This window comes from Cervus canadensis, chromosome 16, assembly GCF_019320065.1.
Source record: "Cervus canadensis isolate Bull #8, Minnesota chromosome 16, ASM1932006v1, whole genome shotgun sequence".
NCBI classification, from domain to species: domain Eukaryota; kingdom Metazoa; phylum Chordata; class Mammalia; order Artiodactyla; family Cervidae; genus Cervus; species Cervus canadensis.
Window position 1 is genome coordinate 35,470,362 of NC_057401.1, and position 26,439 is coordinate 35,496,800.

Genomic DNA, 26,439 nt, shown 5'->3' on the forward strand with positions numbered 1-26,439 from the left:
TAGATCCCTATCATGTAGCTAGGACTCTCAATGGAATCAGTCAGAAAAGTAATATGAGAGGATCAACAGAGTAAGTGACATCAGGTATAGTTTGATTATTTATATACTGGTGTATAGAAAAAATTTCCCCCAAATATATTGCTTTAGATAATTTCACAATATATTAAACTACTGAAACTTTTCGTAAATTATCCATGCTTCGAAAATACTCAGTAAATGCACTTGTTTGAAACAGAAACACTATATATATTTTGAAATAGAAACACTATAGAACTTATGACATAAAACCTAAACGGGGCATTGGCACTTCGGAAAACTGATGCCATATTTGTATATACAAAAGAAATCAATATATTCCTCACTGCACACAGTAATCTGAATATGAACCAATAGTACATTAATTCTTGGGTAATTATGTGAAATGTCTGTATAGCTTTAAAATCCTAACTCATGAAACTTTTGGCACTGTCAGTGGGAATGTGAATTGGTGCTGCCATTATGGAAAACCAGTATAGAGGGTCCTTAAAAAAGTAAAAACCAATCTGTCATAATCAAGTGATTCCATTCTCTAGCTACGTATCTGAAGAAAACAAAAGCACTAACTTCATAAGACATACGCATCCCCATTTTTACTGTAGCATTATTTATAATAGCCAAGACATGGAAGCAACCAACGTGTCCACTCATAGATGAATGGATAAAGAAAACGTGGTGTGTGTGTGTATATATTTAGCCATGAAAAGAAGAAAATCTTGTCATTTGCAACAATATGCATGGACTTTGATGGCATGAGTCTAACAGAAATAAGTCAGACAGAAAAACAAATGCCATATGATCTCAACTGTATATGGAATCTTAAGAAAAAAAGAATTTATAAATACAAAGAATAGACTGGTGGTTGCTCAAGGTGTGCAGTGGGAGGTGGGTGAAGTCGATGAAGGTGGTCAAAAGGTACAAATTCCCAGTTATAAGTCAGTCCTGGGAATGTAATGCAAGGCATGATCAATATAGGTAACAATACTATAGTTTATACATGCAAGTTGTCAAGAGAACAGAACTTAAAGTTCTCATAATAAAAAAAAATAATGCAACTGTAATTGTGTGTGGCCATGTTAACTAGATTTACTTTGTATCCTTTTCCAATAGGCACAAATATTGAATTGTTACACTGAACTCCTGAAACTAATATAAATGAATACAAAATGAATAACTAATTATACTTTAACTTTGGAAAGAATATTAAAATATTTTCCAGTCTACTTTAAAACTAAATAAATAAGTTTAATTTTTGAGAAAACAAATTCTTCAGATAAATATAATCTTTCATTAAATCTTTTACTATGCTTGGAGAACAAATCATTATCTTTACATTACAAACTAAGAGTAGAAAATTTTGTAAAAGAGGAGCCTGATTAGGAGGAAAGAGGATTTTTTTTTGAATCTGTATTTGCATAGTAATCATGCAGTAGTTTAGGGGGTGACTGCTGGCTCATAAAGATTATGGGAAGTCAATCCTTGATGCTGTCATTATTGTTTGAAGTATTACTAAGGAAAAAAATTTGCAATGAGACTACTTGGCAACAGACAGCTCATAGGAAAGACAACCCACAGAAGTTAATATTAAGCCTACAACAATGAGATTCTGCACTTATTAACAATTAATGTGTTAACAGACACAGAGAAGAGACTTGCAGTTGCCACGGGGCAGAGGTGGTAGGCGAGGGAAGGACTGGAAGCATGGGATTGTCAGATGCAAGCTATTAATATAGTACATATAAGGAACAAGGTATAGCACCAGGAACCATTTTCAATATCCTGTGATAAACTATAATGGAAAAGAATGTTTACAGATGTATAAATGAATCACTCTGTTGTACGGCAGAAAGTAACACAACATTGTAAATCAACTATACTTTAATAAAATAAACCAAAAAACCCCCCAACAATTACTGTGTTAAAACCATGGCTTAACTCTTTCAATCAATGTAAAATGACTAAAGGAAATGTCAAAGAAAAATTTAGTGTATTTCTGCATTTAAATACTTTAAATATTTGAGACAATGAAAAAATAAACAGTGACAAAAAATCCAGGACTGTGTCACTTTGAATGCAAAAATGATTTTTCTTTAGAATAATTTGCAGAATACGCCTTTGATTCAAGTCTTGTCATTTTTTAAAGAAATAATTCTGTCAGATTCTCAGAAAGAAGCAATGAATTGTCTTTTTATCATTACTCACTTTATATAAACTTTGCAATTTACCTTTAAAACTTTAATTTCAAACATGAGATAGTAAGTAAATTTATAAATTTTACTTTAGTGAGATACCTTATCCATTATACCCATTGCTTTAATTTTAGCAGATTCACTGCCAAGTTCATTAAGCTGATGTTTTCCTAAGAGCAGTTCCTGAGGAATTTCATCATCATCACCTGAAAAACCAATTCAAACACACGTAGTTTAGGTAAAATAAATAGCTCAAAATAGTTAGCTTTAGTTAATAAAATTTCTACATATATACAAACAGATGTAAACAAACAAAAATAATATCCTACGAGACCTCTGTAAACCTAAAGCAAACCCTGAATAAAAGAGGACAAAGATTACAATTAGACTTCTGACTAAGATGGGAAGAGGAGATAGATATCTTATCTTTACTACTTTATGACCCTTCTCAAGCAAACTTTCTGCCCCAGCAGGCTGACCTGTATGGACTACATCAACAGTCTCCCATGCCCTCTGGCTTCTGTTTGGGTTCAGCCAGTGGGGTGCCCTGTCAGAAGATCAAAGAGAAGGAGAGTGAGGTCAGGGTATTTATATTCCTGACTCCTTCCTTGCAAGGTCTCCTCAAGCTGCTCATGTCCTCTGACCAAAAGAACACTTGTTTTTACAAGGCAACCTATTCTAAAACTTTTTCTTTTCCTATTGACTGAGTTCTGCTGATTTCTCTTTACACTTGCTCCTTTGGGTATAGGGGTGGTAATAGTTCCAAGTCTGTTAACTTTGGGTTTCCACTCTATTCTGCCCCTATCTTTGTAATCTTGGTCTCTTTGTAAGTAACTACTCAAATTATCTTAATTTGAGAATGCCATATGACTTCCTGTTGGGATCTTAAATGACATGGAAGAGAGTTTTCCAGCACACAATTCTGAAGTTTTAGAAATGATGAAGTGGATATTCTAAGTAATCAGGAAAAGCATTAATGATACTTACACAAGTAACTGTCACAAAAACAAATACTTAATATACTTTTTAATGCATTTTTAAACAGATGTACTCATACTAGAATTACTGTACTCCAACTAGTTTTTGTATAAATTAGGCACTAGAGTTTGTAGCTACTGAAAGTGGCATAAAATTATTGAGAGCAGGTCTAAACAATGTAAGCAGCTTTTTAAAAAAATAAACCTAACATTTTTCAGATCTGTAGGTATGACCCATAGATATATAAATGTAACACAATATTACATTAACCCTACTGTATTCTAATTGCTTTACAATTTTGTTTCCCACATTGGATACGGAATATGTACATAATAAATACATAAAGCCTGGGGCTGGTGTATTTATGTTTGCATCTCTAGCACTTAACATACTACTGACAAACAGTAATTATTCAATAAATATTGTCTTTTAGAATAAATTGAGTAAGTTCTCATTTCTGCATCTTTGCTCATATTAGTACTAGTACCCTTCTTCTCTAGGGCCTACTCAAGTTTCATCTGCATAAAGGCTTCCCTAATTATTCTAATCTACTATGGTAGCTGTACTCTCAGGACTCTTAAAACACTATCAGTACTAAACTAATTTAACACTTGAATTTTATACCAATGTTTTCAGTTACTTGATAACACAGATTAGATTTGATGCCACACTAGATTTCAATTTAAGAGCATAGATCATCCATCTGAATCTACTAGAATAATTGGCAGAAAGCTTAACACACAGGTAAATAAACAGATTTTAAATTGAGTTTATATTTAGAGGTAAATAAATATATTTTAAATGATTTTACCAAATGCAGTAAAATCCATATCTTCTAAGTTATCCAAAATATTCTCTATTGAGGCTGTGAATCTCTTAAAAGTTGAAGAATCCATCATTTCTGCAAAGGAAGAAAAAAAATACAAAACTTAATCATCTACATTCCAAGTAGAAAACTGAAGTTGATGACTATGAATAAAGACAAACTAAAATGTTACCTTCAGGTGTTAGTTTTGGTTCATAAGCTTTCCGCTTCTTCTGTTTTTCTTTTTTCTTCATTTTTCTAGCAACTAAATAAACAAGAAGAAATACTGAAATGCAGTAATAACAACCTAAAATACTTCTATGTTTACTTTCTTCTTGAACATTAATTAAAAACTTGAACAATAATCACTGCTGATACAAACTGTTGTCTTGATTAAAAATTAGGAGTTGTTAATTAGCTCATAAAAAGGTATAAAAATTCTTCAAAGTTAAAACCTTAAATTTAACATCTGCTTATGTAAGAAATCCATTGACACTGATGAATTACCCTCACTAAGGCTGGGAGGAGGAGAATAATCTTCCATGTCAGAATCTGACGGGCTTCGGTTTCGATAACGACCACCACCTGAACTCCTTCTTCCTTCATGAGAGTGGCCACTTCTCCTATGATCCCCAGAGCTTCTTCTGTCACGCTCTTCATATTCCCAAGCTTTATCATCATCTTTTTTATGTCGTTTCCTAGAGGCTAGAAGCAAATCCCCATGACAAATAATTTACCTCACTTAAAAGACTATTAAAACTTGTAATTTAAAAATGAACCACATGGGGGGGGGGGGGAGTCTTCATTTGTGTGAGACTAGGAAATTCTGAGTCATTCTGATTAACCAGAAATATAAATTATGGTACAGAAATGGTATCACTTATTTTAGCATTTATCTAGATTTAGAAAATTTTACATGAACTTGGTTTGCTAATGAATATAGATAGGAATATTCTGGGAATTAAACCACACTGCTCATTTTAAAGAGATATTTGGTGAGTCAATAATATCTAAAATTCAGGATTAATTAAGGCATATAAAACAAACTTTATCTAGAATTTGATAAAAAACAGAAACACTTTAAAACATTTGGAATGCTGGTAGAAGTGGGGTTTAGAGCAAAAATAAACTTTTGAGAAACTGATACAGAATGTGGGTAACCATGTATACTATCAATTAACAGCCAAGTTAAGCCCACAACATAGCTATAAATTCAACAGATTCTGATAACCTAACATCACGAGCTACCAATACAAAGACAAAATAAACCTGTATAGTTGTAAATACCCACACACTGAATTTAGTTCTCCAACAATATACTTGCTTAAACCCAAAAAGACAGCTTTTAAGTTTATGCATGCTAGATAAGCATATTTATGTATGTTACCTTCAATCCCTTCCCCATCCTTCCAGAGGTATAAGCATTCTGCTAAAATCACCAGTACTGACAGGAGCCTCTAGGCAGAACTGGCAAACAGATTTCATCTGACACATCAACTCTGATCAACCGGTAGTAGCTGCCCAGAGCATAATGTTGAGAATAATTCTGAGCCCTGAGACAAAGCACCATATTTCAGCAAGAAAGACTGATTAAAAATGTCTGTCCAGTGAGACTTGGAAGGAATACAAGTGAAAAATATTTAGCACATCTGTTCTAGGATATAACAGAACCAAGTTAAAACCAGGATAGAGAACTGATGTGTTCTACATCCTGTGATCACACACTGGTTGCTGAAGTGACCACTTCTTGCTGACAGTGAATTACTTTCTAGTCTGTCATCCTGAACCTGACTCCTTTGCTTATCTTGTGACTTGCTTCTATTTTAAATCCTTAACTATGACCAATACCCAAGTTCTTCACATGAAACCGTTGCTTGAGTCCCTACTCCTCTACTTGGCTTAGATTTAAGGATGCCAATCTTTGGTTCATGTACTCTATCTACACTTGTGCCAATGTCTTATGTGTGGATAAGCAATATTTATGCATGCTCAGTTACTTCAAGTCGTGTCCAACTCTTTGTGACCCCATGGACTGTAGCCCACCAGGCTCCTCTGTCCATGGGACTCTCCAGGCAAAAACACTGGAGTGGGTTGCTATGCGCTTCTCCAGGGGACGTTCCCGACCCAGGGATCAAACTCGTGTCTCTTACATCTGCTATACTGGCAGGAGGGTTCTTTACCACTAGTGCCACCTGGGAAGCCTTTTGCTTATGTGTAGCATTCACTAAATATTTTTTCAAAAAGTAACAAAATACTTACTTTGAAGAATGATAATTAACAAGCGAGTTCGTTCAGAAAGTAGTATTCTTTGATCTCAAATATGACTTAAGAGTTTTTATTTAATTTCATAAGAAATCTATTTCAAGCCTTCAATTCTACGAGTAGGAAATGCTTGAAAAATTTTATAGTTAGCAAGTAGATATAATATGCTGAAGGACGGGGAAGCCTGGTGTGCTGCAGTCCATGGGGTCACAAAGAGTTGGACATGACGGAGTAACTAAACAACAATAATATGCTGTATTGGTGGTAATTTTCATAGGTCTTGGAAATTTCTGTTTCACATCCATTAAACTAAGCAAGTTGGAAAAAAAATAGAATGGCAAATTAAGAGGAAAAAATTCAACTTCTATGAAGCAGTGTATATAGAAACAAGGTTCTATCAGGACCTCAATTTATTATGATTAATCTGTCCATTCTTACATCATTTGTCATCTTGGAAAAAGTAGGGGGAAGAACTCAACAGAACTCAATAGGGTGTGTAAAATATGACTTGGGCCTTTTCCATGCTCCCTTTCTAAATTTCTCCTATGTGCCCCTGTAGCATCTTAAGATCGCCCCTCCTTTTTCCCCCACAACCAAGTGACTTTATAATTGTACATGACTATCCAAATCTGTGTGGCCCAACTTTTAAAGTGAACCCTCAATAGTTCCCCCTATCTTTCAACAAAACTATTTCCTTAGTTTTAGATTTTTAGTAAACCAATTTGATTGAACTGCAATAAAATTTTGTTTTGTAAACATCTTTCTCCCACAAAGCAACATAATGCTTGCCACTTATGTTCTCATAATATTTTCACATTTTGTACTGTACTCCATTTTACTAATTTTTTGCTATGGTATAATGATGACAATTTGACTGTTTATGACAGCTACAAACTGGAATTCTTTCATCACTCAAAACAGTGGCCAGAGAGTCAACTTTTCTAGTTACTTGTATAGAAATAAACCCCAAAAAACAGGAAGCTATTCTAAGGTCTCCTGAAAAACCCAGAGGCACTCCTCTTTTCCCAAGCAGAAGTTGAAGCTCAGGTTCTCTAACTAATATTAGCTTTCAATATCCTCAGACATATATATGAGATCCATGGCTTTTAAGATGAAATGATGTGCTCCCATGAGACAACATCTCTTATCATAGGAAGGAAAGAAGAGAACAGCGGCTGCGGTGACGACAAACATGAGGCAAGTGAGGCGCTCTCCTCTATTTTCCATTTGATGGGCTTTTCTGATTATGCTACCCTTTTTACTTAACTGGGAGGTAGCTTCAGAATTCTCATCAGCTTAGCAATGCAGGCAGCCACTCTCAATTAACTGGAGTTGAAGTGTGACTTGAAATCAGTCTGCAATTAAGGAACTCCTTAGTCATTCCCTTTAGAAATGGGTGGGGGGTCAGGGGGAGGGCGGGAAAGTGAAGCAGAGGTATGTATATAAACGGCAGTGAGTTTCTGGGCCACCAGATCTCCTTTCTCCTCTCCCTTCCCAGACCGTATGTTCCCATATAAACAAAATATTTAATTATAATAAAAACGTATTAGCTTTAGCCATTGAAATATACTGCATATAAATACATCTCATTATAATACAATAACAATTATACATATAATTAAATGTCAGATTAATTTTGCTGTATTTTATTTCAATTTTAGAACTGTATTCAGATTTGTTCAGTATTCATAGTCTACTGTTCATAGCTCAAGAGCTCACAATATTGAGAAGATCAGAGTAAATGAACATTGATCAAAAACTTTGGAGGTGAAGGGCTTCCATCAACAACAATACATTTAAAAATGGCAGCATGCAACTGTCCTTCCTGCCCTTGCTTGTCACACCTCAATCTACAGATACTAGGTGGAAAAGGTAGAACACACTGGTGGTCTTCCCACTTCTTTTGGTCATAATGACTAAGTCAGTTGGCACACAAGTGAAGATCTCCCATAGTCTGTTTCCACTGAATGTCGTTTAAGTCAAACAAGGTTGCTGACCCCTCTTGGCTAGGCTCAATTCTCTTGCTCCAGTAGAAGGAAGATAGGGATTAAAGAGAAGAACTTTTTCAGTGGACCAGTAGGAAGACAGGCGAGGTATAGCAAGTCTAGTGCAAAGACAGGTGGTCACAGTGTTGTAGAGAGGTAGCTGTGTAGTGAAGAAGCCAGCTCTGGAAAACAGTGAAACAAGGGAGGAATTCCAGGACACAGCTGGGCAAAAAGGAGAAGCCAGGTCCAAACCACACAGATAATTGGCAATGTGGCTAATCCATTCATAATTTAGTGATAGTATGGTTTAAAATATTTCTTCATCTGGCTATCTCCTACGTGTCCTTCAAGACTCAACTCTAGTGTCACCTCTTCCAGTAAGTGCTCTCTGAACCCCAGTATAATTTTGACGCCAATCCAATTAATCCAATGTGCTCCCACAGCACCCTGGATTTACTATCATCATTGCTGTACTCCTCACTGTACTTCAACTGTTTACATATTTCCCCCATTAGACTGAAGATTCTTCAAAGATGGGGTCACATACTTGCTATATTTTTATTCTCATTGCCTAACATATAGTGGGAGCTCAATAAATGTTTGCTAAATGCATATAGAAACATACCTGTGTTACCTGACACTAATTATAACTCATTAAAAAAATTTTTTTCTTGGTGCCAACTGATCTCATCTTTCACACATATTTTAAGTATAATGAAAAAACTTGCTATACTGTTTATTAAGATCACTGTTCTCTTGCTAACCCAAAAAATTATAAATGAAACAAATACATCAATCTGCTTTTTAATTCTAAAGTAATAATAAACTTATGTGATACTTACATTCAAAAGTTTCATCACTATCATTATCTTCATCTGAACTGATTTCAGCATATTTTGGTTTTTCATTAACTGTGCTACGCTTGCGTTTATTCATTTTCACACGTTCACAAAGTGGCATGGTGGATTCAATTTCTGCCAGGAGTTCAGGGGGTAATTCTTTTAACACTGATTGATCTATACTACCTATTAATAAAAGGTAAGAAAAAACATAAATCTGAAGATAAAAGGGAAATTTTAACTGTTAAACACAAAATGAAATATTAATATTTATGTAAGTTTTCTAAGTTACATTTGTATTTTAATAAAACACATTCATATTTATAGTTAGTCTTAACCCTAAACTGATAATGCAGTTTTTATACATATTATCATCATAAACAACTTTTAACAACTATTGCTATCACAGCAATAGAGGGTAGTTATATCATCAATTTTTGATGTAATTAGCGCCTTCATTTGCCTGCACTGACTGAGACCTACTTGCGTTTTCAGGTGTATCTGTAGCAGGGTGTATACCTCACATTCTTGGTAGCACTCAAATTTGTTTTAAGAGTTCTGGAGCAGTAAGTTTGAAAGTAATCATATCCCTCGGTATAAATGTTAGGAGTTGGAGAGGATACCTGTCACCTCATTCTCCTCTATATGATCTTGGTGGTTGTGTATGGTGGCTGGGACAAAATTTCCTATGCTTTTACCTATCTTTGTCTATGAGAGGCACAGTAATACCCTTACTATTACAGAAAATTTCCTTTAACAGCCAAACCAAAATATGTGTTTAACTGAAGATACCAGGAACATGAAAGGCAAGATAAATAGGAAAAAGCATTTTAAAATATAAATGTCAACTGAAAAGGGTAAATTCAAATCTGTTATGAAATAAACTCATATTTTTCCATGAAAGAATAAAGGATACAATACTATTAGAACTATTAACATAACATTTACTATTTAATCCCACACACATATACACAAACATACAAACAGTTGCTAAGAAGAAATCAATCCTTAACATCCTGTTGCGAGCTTAAAAATAAAGTAGAACTAGCTCAAGTTATTTACTCAGGATAAATTGTCCTTGATGACTACTAAAGATGACAATTTTAACTTACTTTACTTACCCATGTAAATCTTTGAGTAGAAGTATAAAAATGATGTCTCACCTAAATTTTAAAAACTGGGAGCAAAGAGTACCTTAGTGGTTTACAGCAGGGATATTAGTAACTATAATCAAGATTAAGACCATAACATTCAATTGATAATAGTGCTTATGCAAAGATTAAATATAAATCATTCAAAAAATAAATAGGTACTGGTTAAGACAGTTTAAACATCACAAGAACACACAACACTAATAATTTAAGAAGACAAAACATAAACTATCAGTCTCAAATGACAAATAATCCTTTTATTCATCATGAAGGAGTTATTTCAGTAACTGATAACTTCTATTCATCCAAATACATGAATAGCAACAATTTTCCCAACAAAGATGTAAAACTTATGACTAGTAAAATCCCAAAGACTTCATTGCTTAGAATTGTGACATATTAATGTTGAATTTAACTTATCTATGTCATTTTCAAATCATTTAATATTCCCTTGCTCTTTCTTAATTTAAATGTACTGTATCAGTGAAGTTCACTTTACAGAATATTAGTAGAGGTAAAAAAAATCAACTTCAGCTTTGGATCATCATTATCTTCACTGCCAAGGTGAACATACTCTTCATCACATTTACAAGTTCTTAATGCTCTGAACACCTCTAACTAAATATATGGTTTTTAATGGAAGGATCATGTCTTCTGGTATATACTTTCCCCTTTCTACATGATCTATAATATTAAGTATGTATATGAAATGGTCAGTTAACTGATTTCTGACTCTGCGGTTCACAATTTCTTATGTTAACTTACAGATGTACCACCTGTATAGTTTCAGAATTGCTGTATATGATACAAATGAAGATAGCTCCAAATTTTTAAAAGATGGAAATTCTTTTTGTACTACATGAAACATAACTTTTTGGGATTTATAAATATGGATAGCCCAAAAAGTATCTGGCTTTTAGTTCACCATGAGATTTTCTGAAGAAGCAGGTTTGCCTAACTGTTATGTTCTACTTAAGATTAAAATTTCCATTCACAAAGATATGCTGACTTGATAAAATATCATAGAATTATTCTGCAGATAAATATACAATAAATAATCAAGGGTTAAGATATATATGGGTACTTGCTCTCTCTTTACAATGGTTCATTATATCCCAAGAACAGGGAGTTTGCACTCTTCATTTTTTCTTTAAAAAAAAAAAAAAAAATTCACAATAGCCAAACATGGAAAATTTATGCCTTATATCTCATAAAGCAGGTAACAAAGATCATTCATTTTAGTTTACCATTTCTAATTCCTTAAATTAAAAATAATACTATCAGATTTAAGAGTTCTACTATTCTGTACATCATTTTAACTTCTGCATAAAGCTGAAAGTTACAGCAACACAATTTAAAGACTTCATGTTTCATTTCTAAAGATGATCCAACTAAAAAAAGAAAGATCCAGCAATGGTTAATGTCTCTCAATGTACTGTCCTCCAAAAGTGGACTGCCTCATTTTGAACAGATATACCTATTTCACAGATCTGTGTATTTTCTGTATTTCTTCCTTTTCATAAAACACTTTATAAATTGACTCAGCAAGGTCCCTTGATTATGTAGGGTAAGCAATAAAATGCTTGACATTTCTATGTCAGAATCTTTAACACAATGAAGACTGGATAACTGACTCAGTTTCAACAGAAATGAATAAACAGTGAGTACTGTAAATGATCGCTAGAACATACTTGGTTATGATCATTTACCTGAATTAGAAAATAGTCCTTTAAATAATGCATAAACAATGTTTCACTGGCTACATCTTAATATGTTGATGATTTTAAAGATTATTGTTATTTGTTGAGTTATTTGTTCTTAAAACCCTGAGACTGCAGATCCTTTATAATTATCTTTCTCACCTCTTTTCTCTCATGTCAACTATTTTATGCTTTAAATTAGGTTATTTGAATCACCACAAAATTTTAAGTTACTGGCTTGAAGGATAATGCCATGTAAGTTAATTTGGTGAGGCACCACACTGCTGTAGATGGATATTCCATTGGATATAGTGCATCTTTATTTTCTGGCTCTATTAAGAGCTAAAGAAAAAATTTACTTCTAGGTGTGCTACATTTTAGCAATCTTGAATTCCCAGTATAAATCACTCACACTAGGACACTTACCGGATTATTAAAATGAGAAGTTATGAAAAGATTAAAAGTCCCAAAAAGTCACTAATTTAATAACTAACACCGAATGGATGGACAAGTGTTTGAGTAAACTCCGGGAGTTTCAGATGGACATGGAGGCCTGGCGTGCTGCGATTCATGGAGTCACAAAGAGTCGGACAGGACTGAGCAACTGAACTGAAACTGAACACTGTGTTATGTATGTTCTTTTAAATGGGGAAACAACACTGAGGTTAAAATAAACAACCTCAATCAATGGACTCTTTAGGATTGAAGTTTCAGACAATGAAAGCCAGTTACATGCAGAAACAAACCAGGAAACTCACATAAACCTCCAAATTTTATGTCATAAAAAACATTTTAGGTAGGCAAATTGTAGCACCAGTAACCTACCAATATTATAGAGGAGTACCATAAAAGATGATGCTGTGAAGGTGCTACACTCAATATGTCAGCAAATTTGGAAAACTCAGCAGTGGCCAAAGGACTGGAAAAGCTCAGTTTTCATTCCAATCTCAAAGAAAGGCAATGCGAAAGAATGCTCAAACTACCGCACAGTTGCACTCACCTCACACGCTAGTAAAGTAATGCTCAAAATTCTCCAACCCAGGCTTCAGCAATATGTGAACTGTGAACTTCCACATGTTCAAGCTGGTTTTAGGCAAGGCAGAGGAACTAGAGATCAAATTGCCAACAGCTGCTGGATCATCGAAAGAGCAAGAGAGTTCCAGAAAAACATCTATTTCTGCTTTATTGACTATGCCAAAGCCTTTGACTATGTGAATCACCACAAACTGTGGAAAATTCTGAAGGAGATGGGAATACCAAACCACCTGACCTGTCTCTTGAGAAACCTGTATGCAGGTCAGGAAGCAACAGTTGGAATTGGACACGGAACAACAGACTGGTTCCAAATAGGAAAAGGAGTACGTCAAGGCTGTATATTGTCACCCTGCTTATATGCAGAGTACATCATGAGAAACGTTGGGCTGGAAGAAGCACAAGCTGGAATCAAGGTTGCCAGGAGAAATATCAATAACCTCAGATATGCAGATGACACCACCCTGATGGAAGAAAGTGAAGAGGAACTAAAGAGCCTCTTGATGAAAGTGAAAGAGGGCAGTGAAAAAGTTGGCTTCAAGCTCAACATTCAGAAAACTAAGATTATGGCATCTGGGCCCATCACTTCATGGCAAACAGATGGGGAAACAGAGGCTGACTTTATTTTTTGGGGCTCCAAAATCACTGCAGATGGTGAAATTAAAAGACGCTTACTCCTTGGAAGGAAAGTTATGACCAACCTAGACAGCATATTAAAAAGCAGAGACATCACTTTGCCAACAAAGGTCCCTCTAGTCAAGGCTATGGTCTTTCCAGTGGTCATGTATGGATGTGAGAGTTGGACTACAAAGAAAGCTGAGTGCCAAAGAATTGATGCTTTTGAACTGTGGTGTTGGAGAAGACTCTTGAGAGTCCCTTGGACTGCAAGGAGATCCAACCAGTCCATCCTAAAGGAGATCAGTCCTGGGTGTTCACTGGAAGGACTGATGCTGAAGCTGAAACTCCAATCCTTTGGCCACCTGATGCAAAGAGCTGACTCATTTGAAAAGACCCTGATGTTGGGAAAGATTGAGGGCAGGAGGAGAAGGGGACGACAGAGGATGAGATGGTTGGGTGGCATCACAGACTCAATGGACGTGGGTTTGGGTAGACTCTGGCAGTTGGTGATGGACAGGGAGGCCTGGTGTGCTGTGGTTCATGGGGTCACAAAGAGTTGGACATGACTGAGCGACTGAACTGAACTGAACCATAAATGGATCTTTTACTTCATTCAATCAGGGGTAAAAAGAAGGAAAAGAAAAAAAAAAAAGTTGAGCAGTGCAGGCTGTCAATCTGCCCCTCTTGGAATCCTGTGTTAATATGGTTTGAAGACATATTTTTTGGTGCAAATGGTTTCTAAATGCAAGCCAACTTTTTAATTTGAAATCACCACTGATAGAAAATACATCCAAAGAGTATGAAATGCTGATGACATATCCCTGAAAAAGTTAACACTTGGGCGGTAGAAAGAAAGGGAGGCAATGTGAAGAGAAGTTGGGAAAATGTGGGGTTCAACTATGAATGACCAGGGCATGAAATGCTCCTTCCAGAGGCTCCCGCAAGGTTACCTAACCTGATGCAGAACAGGGGTAAAGATGAAGACTGTGTGCTAGGAACCAAAATCCAAAGTGAATGTAGGGGCACTGATGAGGAAAAGTTTTGAGGTCATTGCTGACCTTAGAGGAAGAACTTTGACGTGTCTTATTAGTTATTTGGAAAGAGTAACAACAAACTAGAAGAAAGATACTACTGAAGAGTTTGCGTTTTTGTGATGGTTTAGGATAAAAAGTATGAGATAATCAGGTCTAAAGTTGTCATAATTTTGGTAAAGAGGCAGAAATCCCAAGCATTAGCAAGAAACTTGTTCAGGATTACAAAATTAAAAAAATATATATTATATACATATATATAAAGACAGACCATTCATTTGTGACTATGGGGGGATGGTCATCAGGGTCAAATCTGAAGCTATTCCCTTTCTGATGGTATTTGAGAAGACCATCCTGAATGTGAATCATTCCCATTCAGACCATGTGAATCATTCAATAATCCCTACATAAAGATTGTGTTAAACTAATAACTGGCAAGTTTCCCTTTAAATTTTAGCTGGCAATTTTCCAGTTGCATATTGTGACCCATAAGCAAGTTGTTGAGTCAGTTTTGTAACTCTTAACTAGCAGTGTGCTTAAGATGAAAGAGAAAATGTGCCAGTAGTAAAGGTAGGTGTTATTACGTGTGTGTACGTGTGTATTAGGTCACATCATGCATTTTCTTTCTTGCCTTAGTTCACAATCAAAGGAGTTTGAAAGTCTTTAAACCATAAAAACAGGAAAAAATACAGATGGAAAGGGTTCTTCTAAGTTAATCTACTCTGGTTTTTTTGGCCATGCTACAGCTTGTGGGATTTTAGTTCCCTGACCAGAGATCAAACCTGTTCCCCCTGTAGTGGAAGCATGGAGTCCTAACCACTGGACTGCTCAGGAATTCATAGGCCATCGTTTCTTAAACTATAGGTTCAGTGAAAAATAAACAATAATTTGAATAGTATACTCAAATTAAATTGATTTTACCCATTCTAAGTTGTTACAATATTTACTATCTTATATCAAAGAGCTTAATTATCTATGTTTATAAGTCTGATATAAAAGTAGCTCATGTTACTGTTTTGAAGCCATGTTACAATAAAACCTTGGATTACTCAGAAATTACTTTTATTTTTTATGTAAATCTTTCTAAAAAGCACCATGAAGTGAAAGTCGCTCAGTCATGTCCAACTCTTTGCGACCCCAAGGACTGTATATACAGTCCATGGAATTCTCTAGGCCAGAATACTGGAGTGGGTAGTTTTTCCCTTCTCCAGGAGATCTTCCCAATCCAGATCTCCTGCATTGCAAGCAGATTCTTTACCAGTTGAGTCACCAGGGAAGCCCAAGTATACTGGAGTGGGTAGCCTATCCCTTGTCCAGCGGATCTTCCCAACTCAGGAATTGAACCCAGGTCTCTTGCATTGCAGACAGATTCTTTATCAACTGAGATATCAGGGAAGTATCATATCCATCATTTTTTAACAAGATAACTTTCTTGACTCATGATCGCTATTGAAAAGATCAAGCTTTCCACTATGTTTATATGTCAATGTCTTGAGGAGTTAATTGCTATGCATAAGGCTGTTTTGAAATGATATAAAATGATTTATGCCTTCCTTCTGAATTCTCTAAGTGTGTTTGCAATTAGCTGAAAGGTGGACACTCAGATTCTGCTAATAGTGTAGAATATATAACACGGAAAATGGTGTTCTAATCCTTCAATTCATTTATACCACTCTTGGAAATTTATCCCAAGGAAATTTGTATATAACACAACAAAAAGCTCTATGAAGAAAGATGTTTAGATCAGTTTTATCTACTGTAACATCAAAATTTCCAACAATAGGGACCAGAGTAAATCACATTAGATAGAATTATGAATGATGCTAGTACAGATAGTAAATGTAAAGAAAAGAGAATGCAAAATGACAATTATATACACTGCACGTTTGTAAAAGATAACTGTACCAGGAGTTGAATAAAACAAATGCTAATATTATAGTAACTTAAGAGGTGAATTTTCCTAAAGAAATAGAAGCTATATTTTATGGAAACAAGAAAAAGGTCAATGATTATTTGTGAGCGGTTAGAAGATATTTCATGAACACAGTGGGTTTTCACAGCAATGTGGTGGAGTGAGGTGGAGGATGGAACACAAGGGCCGAGAACTAGGAGTTGGATGCCATTTAGGAGCATTCCAGCTCTGTCTGCTCTGGACAGAGCATGATATTCAACAGGGAGAAAAAGTAGGTAAGGTTCAGATGTAACAGTCTTTTTAAGGAGGGAGAGAATCAGAATGTACTTTAGAAAAGTTACTCTAGCAGTGATTTGTGGGATGGTCTGGAAGGCGAAAGACACCAGAAAGAAAATCTTCTAAGAGATAGTTACTAACTGTCTATGTCAAACCTGCCTTCAAACTATGGTCTTGGAGAAGACACCTGAGAGTCTGTTGGACGACAATGAGATCAAACCAGTCAATCCTAAAGGAAATCAACCCTGAATATTCATTGGAAGGACTGATGCTGAAGCTGAAGCTCCCAACAGTTTGGCCACCTGATGCAAAGAGCCAACTCACTGGAAAAGACCCTGAAGCTGGGAAAGACTGAAGGCAGAAAAAGGGGCTAACAGAAGATGAGATGGTTGGATGGCATCACCGACTTGATGAACATGAGTTTGAGTAAGCTCCAGGAGCTGGTGAAGGACAGGAAACCCTGGAGTGCTGCAGCCTATGGGGTCGCAAAGAGTCGGACATGACTGAGCGATTGAACAACAATGTGAAAGGTAAGAGAGAAGAGAAAGTAGATGCTATGAATTTAACCATTTTTGAAATGTGATGTTAAACACTTTGCAAATCAAATTTCAGAATAGAATATTTAGTTCAAAACAACTATTTAAGATAATGAAGAAACCAGAAAATATGAAATCAAGCACAATAAAATTCACATGTTGATATCTGAATCAATCTGATCAGGTTATTAGTTACTCAACTAATTACTATTACATTAGGCTAAATATGTAGAGAATTAGCAACATTTTATAGCATTCTACAAAGACATTTTCTAACACACTAGAAATGGCATATTTTCTGATTTTGTTATTACTACCAATGGCTGTAAAACAATTTTTAATTTTAACTAGTCTACTCTCACCTCACTTCTTCCACATTGTACTCTTAATTAGCCAAATGTTCAACTTCTTTAAACTTATAGTGCTTTTTTCCTATTGCCCTTGTGCTAAATACACATGTGAATCATATTCCTCGGGAGTCACATAGCACTTTTTTGTCTTAAGAGTATTATACTGTCACTACATCTTTAGTTATCCATATTCTCTATAAGACCATAATCTTGATAAAGCCATAAGACTGTTGCAGTTGCAGAATCTAGCAGAGTGCAAGGGATGTTGAAGACAGCCATAAATATTTATTGATGATGGGAGAAGGCAATGGCAACCCACTCCAGTACGCCTGCCTGGAAAATCCCACGGACGGAGGAGCCTGGTAGGCTGCAGTCCATTGGGTCACTAGGCGTCAGGACACAACTGAGCGACTTCACTTTCACTTTTCACTTTCATGCATTGCAGAAGGAAATGGCAATCCACTCCCGTATTCTTGCCTGGAGAATCCCAGGGACGGGGGAGCCTGGTGCGCTGCCGTCTATGGGGTCGCACAGAGTCAGACACGACTGAAGCAACTTAGCAGCAGCAGCAGCAGAGTAATCATTAGAATAAGTTTGTGGTCTCCCCAGAAATTTTCCAGCTAAAAATTCTTTTTTACATCCTGAAAGCAGTTATCAGTTGTTCTATTTGACAATTATAGAGAAGCTATCCACAAAAAAGAAGAGACTGAAGAGAAGATTTCATAATTGACTTGCAACAAGCATAAAACATTTAAAGGTAATTTCAGTCTGTATACACTTGTTAAATGTTTTTAATATATCAATTATATATTAATATATTAATTTATATATAATTCTACTACATAAAAATACTCACAAATATTAAATATCCTGGCAAAAATACTGTACTTAGCTAATGTCATATTACATTTACAGATATTAGACAAAAAAGAAAATAATTCAAGTCTCTATCTAAATCAGTCTTTTTATTCACACATAAAAATTTTGAGTCTCATTTGCTACAGAATAAGAAATCTAGCTATCAGATCCACCTATATAAAACTTCAATTTTATATTTATATTATGTTCAACAACTAAAGCCTGTGGGGTTAAATGTGCCTCACCACCCATTTTTGTATATAAGGTTTCAGTAAAATACAGTGACGCACAGTCATTCACATACTGTTTTGGGCTGCTTTTCTACTACAATGTTAGAGATCTAAGTGGGACACAAAGCCTAACATATTTACTATTTAGCCTTTATGCAACAAGTTTGCTGTCCCCTGTTGATACTATGACATACTTTACTCAATATGAGACAAAGTGCCACTCACTCTGCAAGTGCAGTCTATATATTTATATTCTACATAGTTTAAGTCACTGCAAATCAGTTTATTTAACGAAGACAAAATGCCAAGAAATTGGTTTAAAGCAACTGAAAGAACACTATTACAAATGAAGTATGCAGAAGAAAAGATTTTAAGAAAAATCTTGCTTTAAGCATCGTGTATTGATACTGATTAGCACCTCAAAGATTTCATCAGTGTGTAGCTGTCAAAATGCTATGAGGAAGAATTACAAAAAGAAACATTTTTTTTTTTAATTTTAGGAAGTATATAATGTAAATGACAATTTACTACTATCTAATATAGAAAGGAGCAGCGATTATAAGATCCGTTCTTTCATACATACACACAGTGAAAAAAATAAATGGTATATAACTACAACCTAATTTGCCTCACGGAACTAGAAAAAGAATAAACTAAACCCAAAGTTAGTAGAAGGAAATAACAAAGACCATAACAGAAATAAATGAAACTGAGACTAAGAAGAGAACAGAAAAGATAGATGAAAGGAAGAGATTTCTGAAATGATGAAGTTGACAAGACTTTAGGTATGGTTACCAAGAGAAAAAAAGAGACTCAAAATTAAAAAGGAAAGGGGAGACATTACAACTAATACCACAAAAAGGATTGTAAGAGACCACTATGAATAATTATACACCAACAAATTGGACAACCTGGAAGAAAGAATAAATTCCTAGAAACATAATCTACTGAGATTAAATCATGAAAAAATACAAAATCTGAACAGACCAATTACTAGGTGGCAGATTCCAAAAACCTCCCAACAAAGAAAAGCCCAGGACATATGACTTCACTAGTGAATTCTATCATACATTTAAACACAAATCCTTCTCAAAGTCTTCTAAAAAGAGAAGAGGAGGAAACACCTCCAAGCTCATTTTACAAAGCCAGCATTACCCTATACCAAAAGCAGACAAACACACTGCAAGAAAACCACAGGGCAAATTCCCTGATGAACAGAGAACCCAAAGTCTTCAAAAAAAATATTAGCAATAAAAAGATCATACATTATGATCAAATGTGATGTATTACAGGGATGCAAGGACAGTTTAACACACACAAATCAATGGATGACATACCAAATTAACAAAATGAATGACAAAAATAATTACCTCAATTGATGCAGAAAAAACATTTGACAAAATTCAACATCCATTCACAATAAAAAGTCACAACAAACTGGATGTAGAGGGAATGTACATGAACATAAGAGAAGCCCACAGTTAACAATATACTCAATGGCAAAAAGCTGAAAGCTTTCACTCTGAGATCACAGGAAGAAGATAAGGATGGCCACTCTTGCCCCTTTTATTCAACACAGTACTGAAAATCTTAGCCAGAGTAATTAGCCAAGGAAAAGAAATAAAGGACATCTAAATCAGAAAGGAAGAAGCACAACTGTCAGTATTTGCAGATGAGATATTATATACAGAAAACTCTAAAGACCACTAAAATTGTTAGAATAAACAAATTCAGTAAAGTTGCAGGATAAAACTTCAATACACAAAATTCAGTTGTATTCTGATACACTAACAATGAACTATCAGAAACAGAAATTAAGATAATCTCATTTACAACTGTAACAAAAACAATAAAATACGTAGGAATAAACTTAACCAAGGAGATGAAAGAGATGTATACTAAAAACTGTTATGACACAGCTGATGAAAGAAATTGAAGACACAAGTAAGGGGAAAAATATTCCGTCCTCGTGGACTGGAAAATTTTGTTGTTGCTGTTCAGTCACTTAATCGTGGCTGACTCTTTGCGACCACATGGACTGCAGCATGCCAGGTTTCCCTTCACTATCTTCTGGTCCTTCACTATCTCCTAGAGTCTGCTCAAACTCATGTCCATTGAGTCAGTGATACCATCCAACCATCTCATCCTCTGTTGCCCTCTTCTCCTCCTGCCCTCAATCTTTCCCAGCATCAAAGTCTTTTCCAATGTGTTGGCTCTTCACATCAGGTGGTCAAAGTATTAGAGCTTCTGTTCAGCATCAATGCTTCCAATGAATATTCAGTGTTGATTTCCTTTAGGATTGACTGGTTGGATCTCCTTGCTGTTCAAGGGACTCTCAAGAGTCTTTTCCAGCACCACAATTCAAAAGCACCAACTCTTCGGCATTCAGCCTTCTTTATGGTCCAACTCTCACATCTGTACACGACTACTCAAAAACTGATGGGTGTATTTTATGTGATCGTCACTGTCATGTCCGACTCTTTGCAACCCCATGGAGAGTGGCCTGCCAGGCTCCTCTGTCCATGGAATTCTCCAGGCAAGAATACTGGAGTGGGTTGCCATTCCCTTCTCCAGGGGATCTCGGAGATCCCCATAGCTTTGACTACATGGACCTTTGTCTTTAAGGTGATGTCTCTGTTTTTTAATATATTAAGTTCACCATAGCTTTTTTTCCAAGGAGCAAGTGTTTTTTAATTTCATGACTGCAGTCACTGTCCACAATGATTTTGGAGCCCAAGAAAATAAAGCCTATCACTGTTTTCATTTTTTCCCCATCTATTTGCCATGAAGTGATGGGACCGGATGCCATGATCCTAGTTTTCTGAATGTTGAGTTTTAAGCCAGCTTTTTCACTCTCCTTCATCAAGAGACTCTTTTGTTCCTCTTCACTTTCTGCCCTTAGGGTGGTATCATCTGCATATCTAAGGTTATTGATATTTCTTCCAGCAATCTTGATTCAAACTTGCACTTCATCCAACCCCATTTCACATTTCGCATGATATACTCTGCATATAAGTTAAATAAGAAGGGTGACAATCTATAGCCTTGGCATACTCCTTTCCCAATTTTGAACCAGTCCATTGTTCCATGTCTGGTTCTAACTGTTGCTTTTTCACGTGCAGACAGGTAACGTCCATACAAGCCAAAGTAATCTACAGATGCACTGCAATCCAATCTTTATCAAAATTCCAATGACATTTTTCAGAGAAATAATCCTGAAACTTGTACAGAATCACAAAATAGTAAAATAGTCAAAGCAATCTTGAGAAAGAACAACAAAGCTGGGGAAACCATATCTCCTGGTTTCAAACTACATTATAAAACTATAGTAATTAAAATAGTATGGACTGGTATAAAAACAGACACAAAGATCAACGGACAAGAACAAAGCGTTCAGAAAAAACTTACGTATATATGGTCAATTAATTTACTAAAAAGGAGCCAAGACTATTCAATGGAAAAATGATAGTCAATCCATCAAATGGTGTTAGACAAACTGAAAAGCCACAGGCAAAAGAATGAAACTGGACCACTATCTAATACAAAAAAAATCAACTCAAAATGGATTACAGACTTGAATGTAAGACCCCAAACCATGAAATTCCTAAAAAGAGAAAACAAGCAGTAGGGATCTTGACACTGGTCCTGGCAATGATTTTTTTTGGAGCTGATACTAAAAGCGAAGGCAACAAAAATGAACAAATGGGACTACATCAAGCAAAAGCTTTTGCACAGCAAAGGAAACCATCAACAAAATGAGAAGGCAACCTACTGAATGGGAGAAAACATTTGCAAATCCAATATCTGACAAAGGGCTAATATGTAAAACATATACAGAAATGATACAACTCAATACCTAAAGTAACCAAACAATCCAATTAAAAAATAGGCAGAGGATCTAAATAGACATTTTTCCAGAGAAGACATATAGATGGCCAACAAGTATATGAAAAGGTGCTTAACATTACTATTCATGTAGGAAATGTAAATGAAAACCATGAGATATCACCTCATACCTGCTACAATGACTACTATAACAAAGACAATAAATAAGAAGTGCTGATGTGAATGTCCACACTCTTCTATGGGCACTGTTGGTGGGAAAGTAAATGGGTGCAGCCATTATGGAAAACAGTATGGAGGTTCCTCAAAAAATTAAAAACTACCATATGACTGGGCAATTCTACTTCTTAAAGTTTTTATTTTTAACCTATCTTTTAATTAGAGGAAAACTGCTTTACAATGTTATGTTGGTTTCTGCTGTACAACAACACAAATGAGCCACAATTACACATGTATCACCTCTCTCCTGAACCTCCCTCCACTCTCCACATCCCACCCCTCTAGGTCATCACAGAACACCAAGCTGGCTCCCGTATTATAGAGCAACTTCTCACCAGCCATCTCTTTTACACACGGTGGTGTATATATGTTGATGCTACCGCCTCCATCCATCCCACTCTTTCCTCCTGCCACTGTGTGCATAAGTGTGTTCTCTATCACTGCATCTCCATTCCTTCCCTGCTAATGGGTTCATTAATACCATTTTTCTAGATTCCATACACAAATGCATTAATATGATATCTGTTTTCCTGTTTCAGACTTACTTTACTCTATATAACAGGTTATAGCTTCATCCACCTCACTAGAACTGATTGAAATTTGTTCCTTTTATGGCTGAGTAATATTCCATTACAAATACATACACACATATATGCCACATCTTCTTTATTCATTCAACTGTTGGTGGACATCTTGGTTGCTTTCATGTCCTATCTATTGTAAATAGTGCTGCTATGAACATTGGGATACATGTGTCTTTTTCAATTATGGTTTCCTCAGGGTATATTGGGCAATTCTACTTTTGGTTATATATCCATAGGACATAGAACCACTATCTCAAAGATATATGCACCTCCATTTTCATTCTAACAGTATTTATAGTAGCTAAGACATGGAAAAAACACAAGTTATTTAGTCCACTGATGGGTAAATAGATAAAGAAAATGTGATATATATACACAATGGAATATTATCCAATAAAAAAAAAAACAAAAAAACCCCCTGCCATTTGCAATGATGTGGTTGGACTTTAAGGGCATTATGCTAAGATATATAAGTTAGAGAAAGACAAATACTATATAATTTCACTTATATGTAGAATCTAAAAAAAAAACACAAACCCAAAATTCATAAGCAGAGATTGATCTTTGCCACAAGTAGGAGGTGGGTGAGATGGGTAAAGGCAGTCAAAAGGTAAAAACTTTCAGTTATATGTTCTGGGAATGGCAATGTACAGTGTGAGGTGATGGGTGTTAACTAAACTTACTGTGGTAATCACTTCATAATAAATACATACAGTCAACCCTTCGTATCTGTGGATGAGCAATCTGCAGATACAAAGAGCTTACTGTACTATACCCTTTAACAATATATAAGGGACTTGGAAGCATCTGTGAGGGGTCCTGGCACCAACTCCTGTAGATACTGAGGGAAAAGCTACATGTCAAATCATTATTTTATACAGTTAAATGACTATAATGCTATATGTTAACTTTATCTCAATAAAACTAAATAACATAAATGGTGACACCAATGCCTTCAGATATACATAATGTATGTATACACAAATGAGGTATCTTCAAAAATTACTTTCTTAATGGGATAAATTCAATTAAAAATAGGATGAATGCATTTTTATATTAAAAATTGGACAAATTTTAACTCTTACAATAAGATTCACTTTGGTTTTCATAACTGCATAAAGTAGGAAGGAAATTGGTTTCTCTATTTTAAAAGTGAACGAACTTTGAATCATATCTTTGAACAAATCATAGCTATGATTTGTTGAAGGCTCTGAGACCAGTGATCTTTGAACTACACAATGTATAATGGGCTTAAAAGTTAGTATGTTAGTAGCCAGAGAAAGGCAATGTTTCTGCGGGTAGAGAAGAGGATTCATGTTAAAAAATTCAGATTATATTGTAACGTATTATGTCATAGTACAGTATATATATACCATTAACTCTAATACTTGTTACTCTAACATACTGAATTTCTTTATTCTTAAAGAAGCTATTGAAAACGTCCCTGTACAAGAAATTGAGATAGATATTAAGATAATGGATACCTACTTGATATTATACTATAATACATTATACATATAACGTGAATTATATACTATAATATTAAAATATTGTATTAACTATGTAATATAATGCTATGATATACTCAACTATGTTATAGTATCAAGTAGGTATCCATTATCTTAATATCTGTATCAAGCTCTTACAGGAAAGGATTTCAATAACATTTTTTAGAATGAGAGGGAATTCAGTGTGTTAGAATAATGAGTATTCTCTTATAAACTGGAGTAAGTTCTCTCAAATTAATCATTTGTTTGTTTCTCACCCGTTTAATAGTCTTATCTATTTCCACAGATAGCAAAACCTTATAGAAGCTATGTCCTTGGCTGGTTTGAGATAACAAATGGGAATGAAAGAGACTACCACTAGCAAACTTTAATACATTTAACTTTTATGAAAAAATCCTATTTAATGAATCTCTTTAAATCAATATTAATTTATCTACTAAGCAATGCTTGGATCAGAGAAATTCTATGAATAGAAATCATGGACAAAATTTTTCAAAGAATTGCTCTGAAATCATAACTGCCAAGTATGTATTATGCTGATTTCTGTAACAAATATCCTCTAAAATTTCCCAAAGATATCGCCAATAATAAAGTCTTTATGGAAATTAAAATTTCAATTTTTTTAGAAAAACATTTTATATATTGTTCAAATGAGCCAAAGTAAATTTCTACTGCAGCATTATTAAGGATTCTGAATATGAAAATCATAGCTACTGAGAATTTCTCAACTTAGGAATTCAAAAACTATGCCCAAAATTCACTGTTAGAAACAGTCTGTTCTCTCACACATACAGAAGCCTAGAGTCCTAAACACAACCCAAGTAGATTGGTAATGCTACATAAAAGGCAAAACTTAATTTTAGTGATCAATCTTTTACTACAGTAGTAACTAAGATGAAATAACTGCCTCTAATAATGACTGCAATCATTAACTGATCAAATGAGCACTATATTTTAAACACTGCTGACTATGATAACTATTAGATAACCCTTTAAAGGCCTTGAACTCAAATAACAGCACGTGATATTTCTTGAAAGCAGTAAGTGCAAATGATGGAAAATAACATACTATTTAGAAGGAAATAGGGGAGCAAGAATAAAAAGTGATTTCTTTAAATATGAAACTAAAGTATTTTGAGACACACTGGAATTGCAAAAGGCCAAAATCAAACTGTTAAAGTGTGTAATTACTAACAATAAGCTGTCAGCAACATAATGCATGCTAGCTGATGATCATGCCTAGACTTAAAGATGGTACGTGTATGTGCGTACTAAGTCGCTTCAGTTGTGTCCCACTCTTTGCGACTTTGGACTGCAGCCCTTCAGTCTCCTCTGTCCATGGAATTCTCCAGCCAAGAATACTGGAGTGGGTTGTCATTCGCTTCTCCAGGGGATCGTTCTGAACCAGGGACTGAACCCATGTCTCTTATGTTTCCTGCATTGGCAGGCAGGTTCTTTACCACTAGCGCCACTTGGGAAGCCTAAAGATGGTATAAT

At 35.2% G+C, this 26,439-nt stretch overlaps 1 protein-coding gene across 3 annotated transcripts in view; it reads right to left on the reverse strand.

Moving 5' to 3' along the window:
• The window catches only part of NIPBL (NIPBL cohesin loading factor), a 192,866-nt gene that overhangs the window by 57,727 nt on the left and 108,700 nt on the right, over positions 1-26,439 (reverse strand). For all 3 annotated transcript variants that reach the window (XM_043488980.1, XM_043488978.1, XM_043488979.1), the window contains 5 exons: positions 9,098-9,280; positions 4,516-4,713; positions 4,202-4,273; positions 4,015-4,104; positions 2,328-2,431 (listed from right to left, as the gene is read on the reverse strand). In XM_043488980.1, the coding sequence (XP_043344915.1) occupies positions 2,328-2,431; positions 4,015-4,104; positions 4,202-4,273; positions 4,516-4,713; positions 9,098-9,280 (647 nt within the window). The remainder of the gene's footprint in view (positions 1-2,327; positions 2,432-4,014; positions 4,105-4,201; positions 4,274-4,515; positions 4,714-9,097; positions 9,281-26,439) is intronic.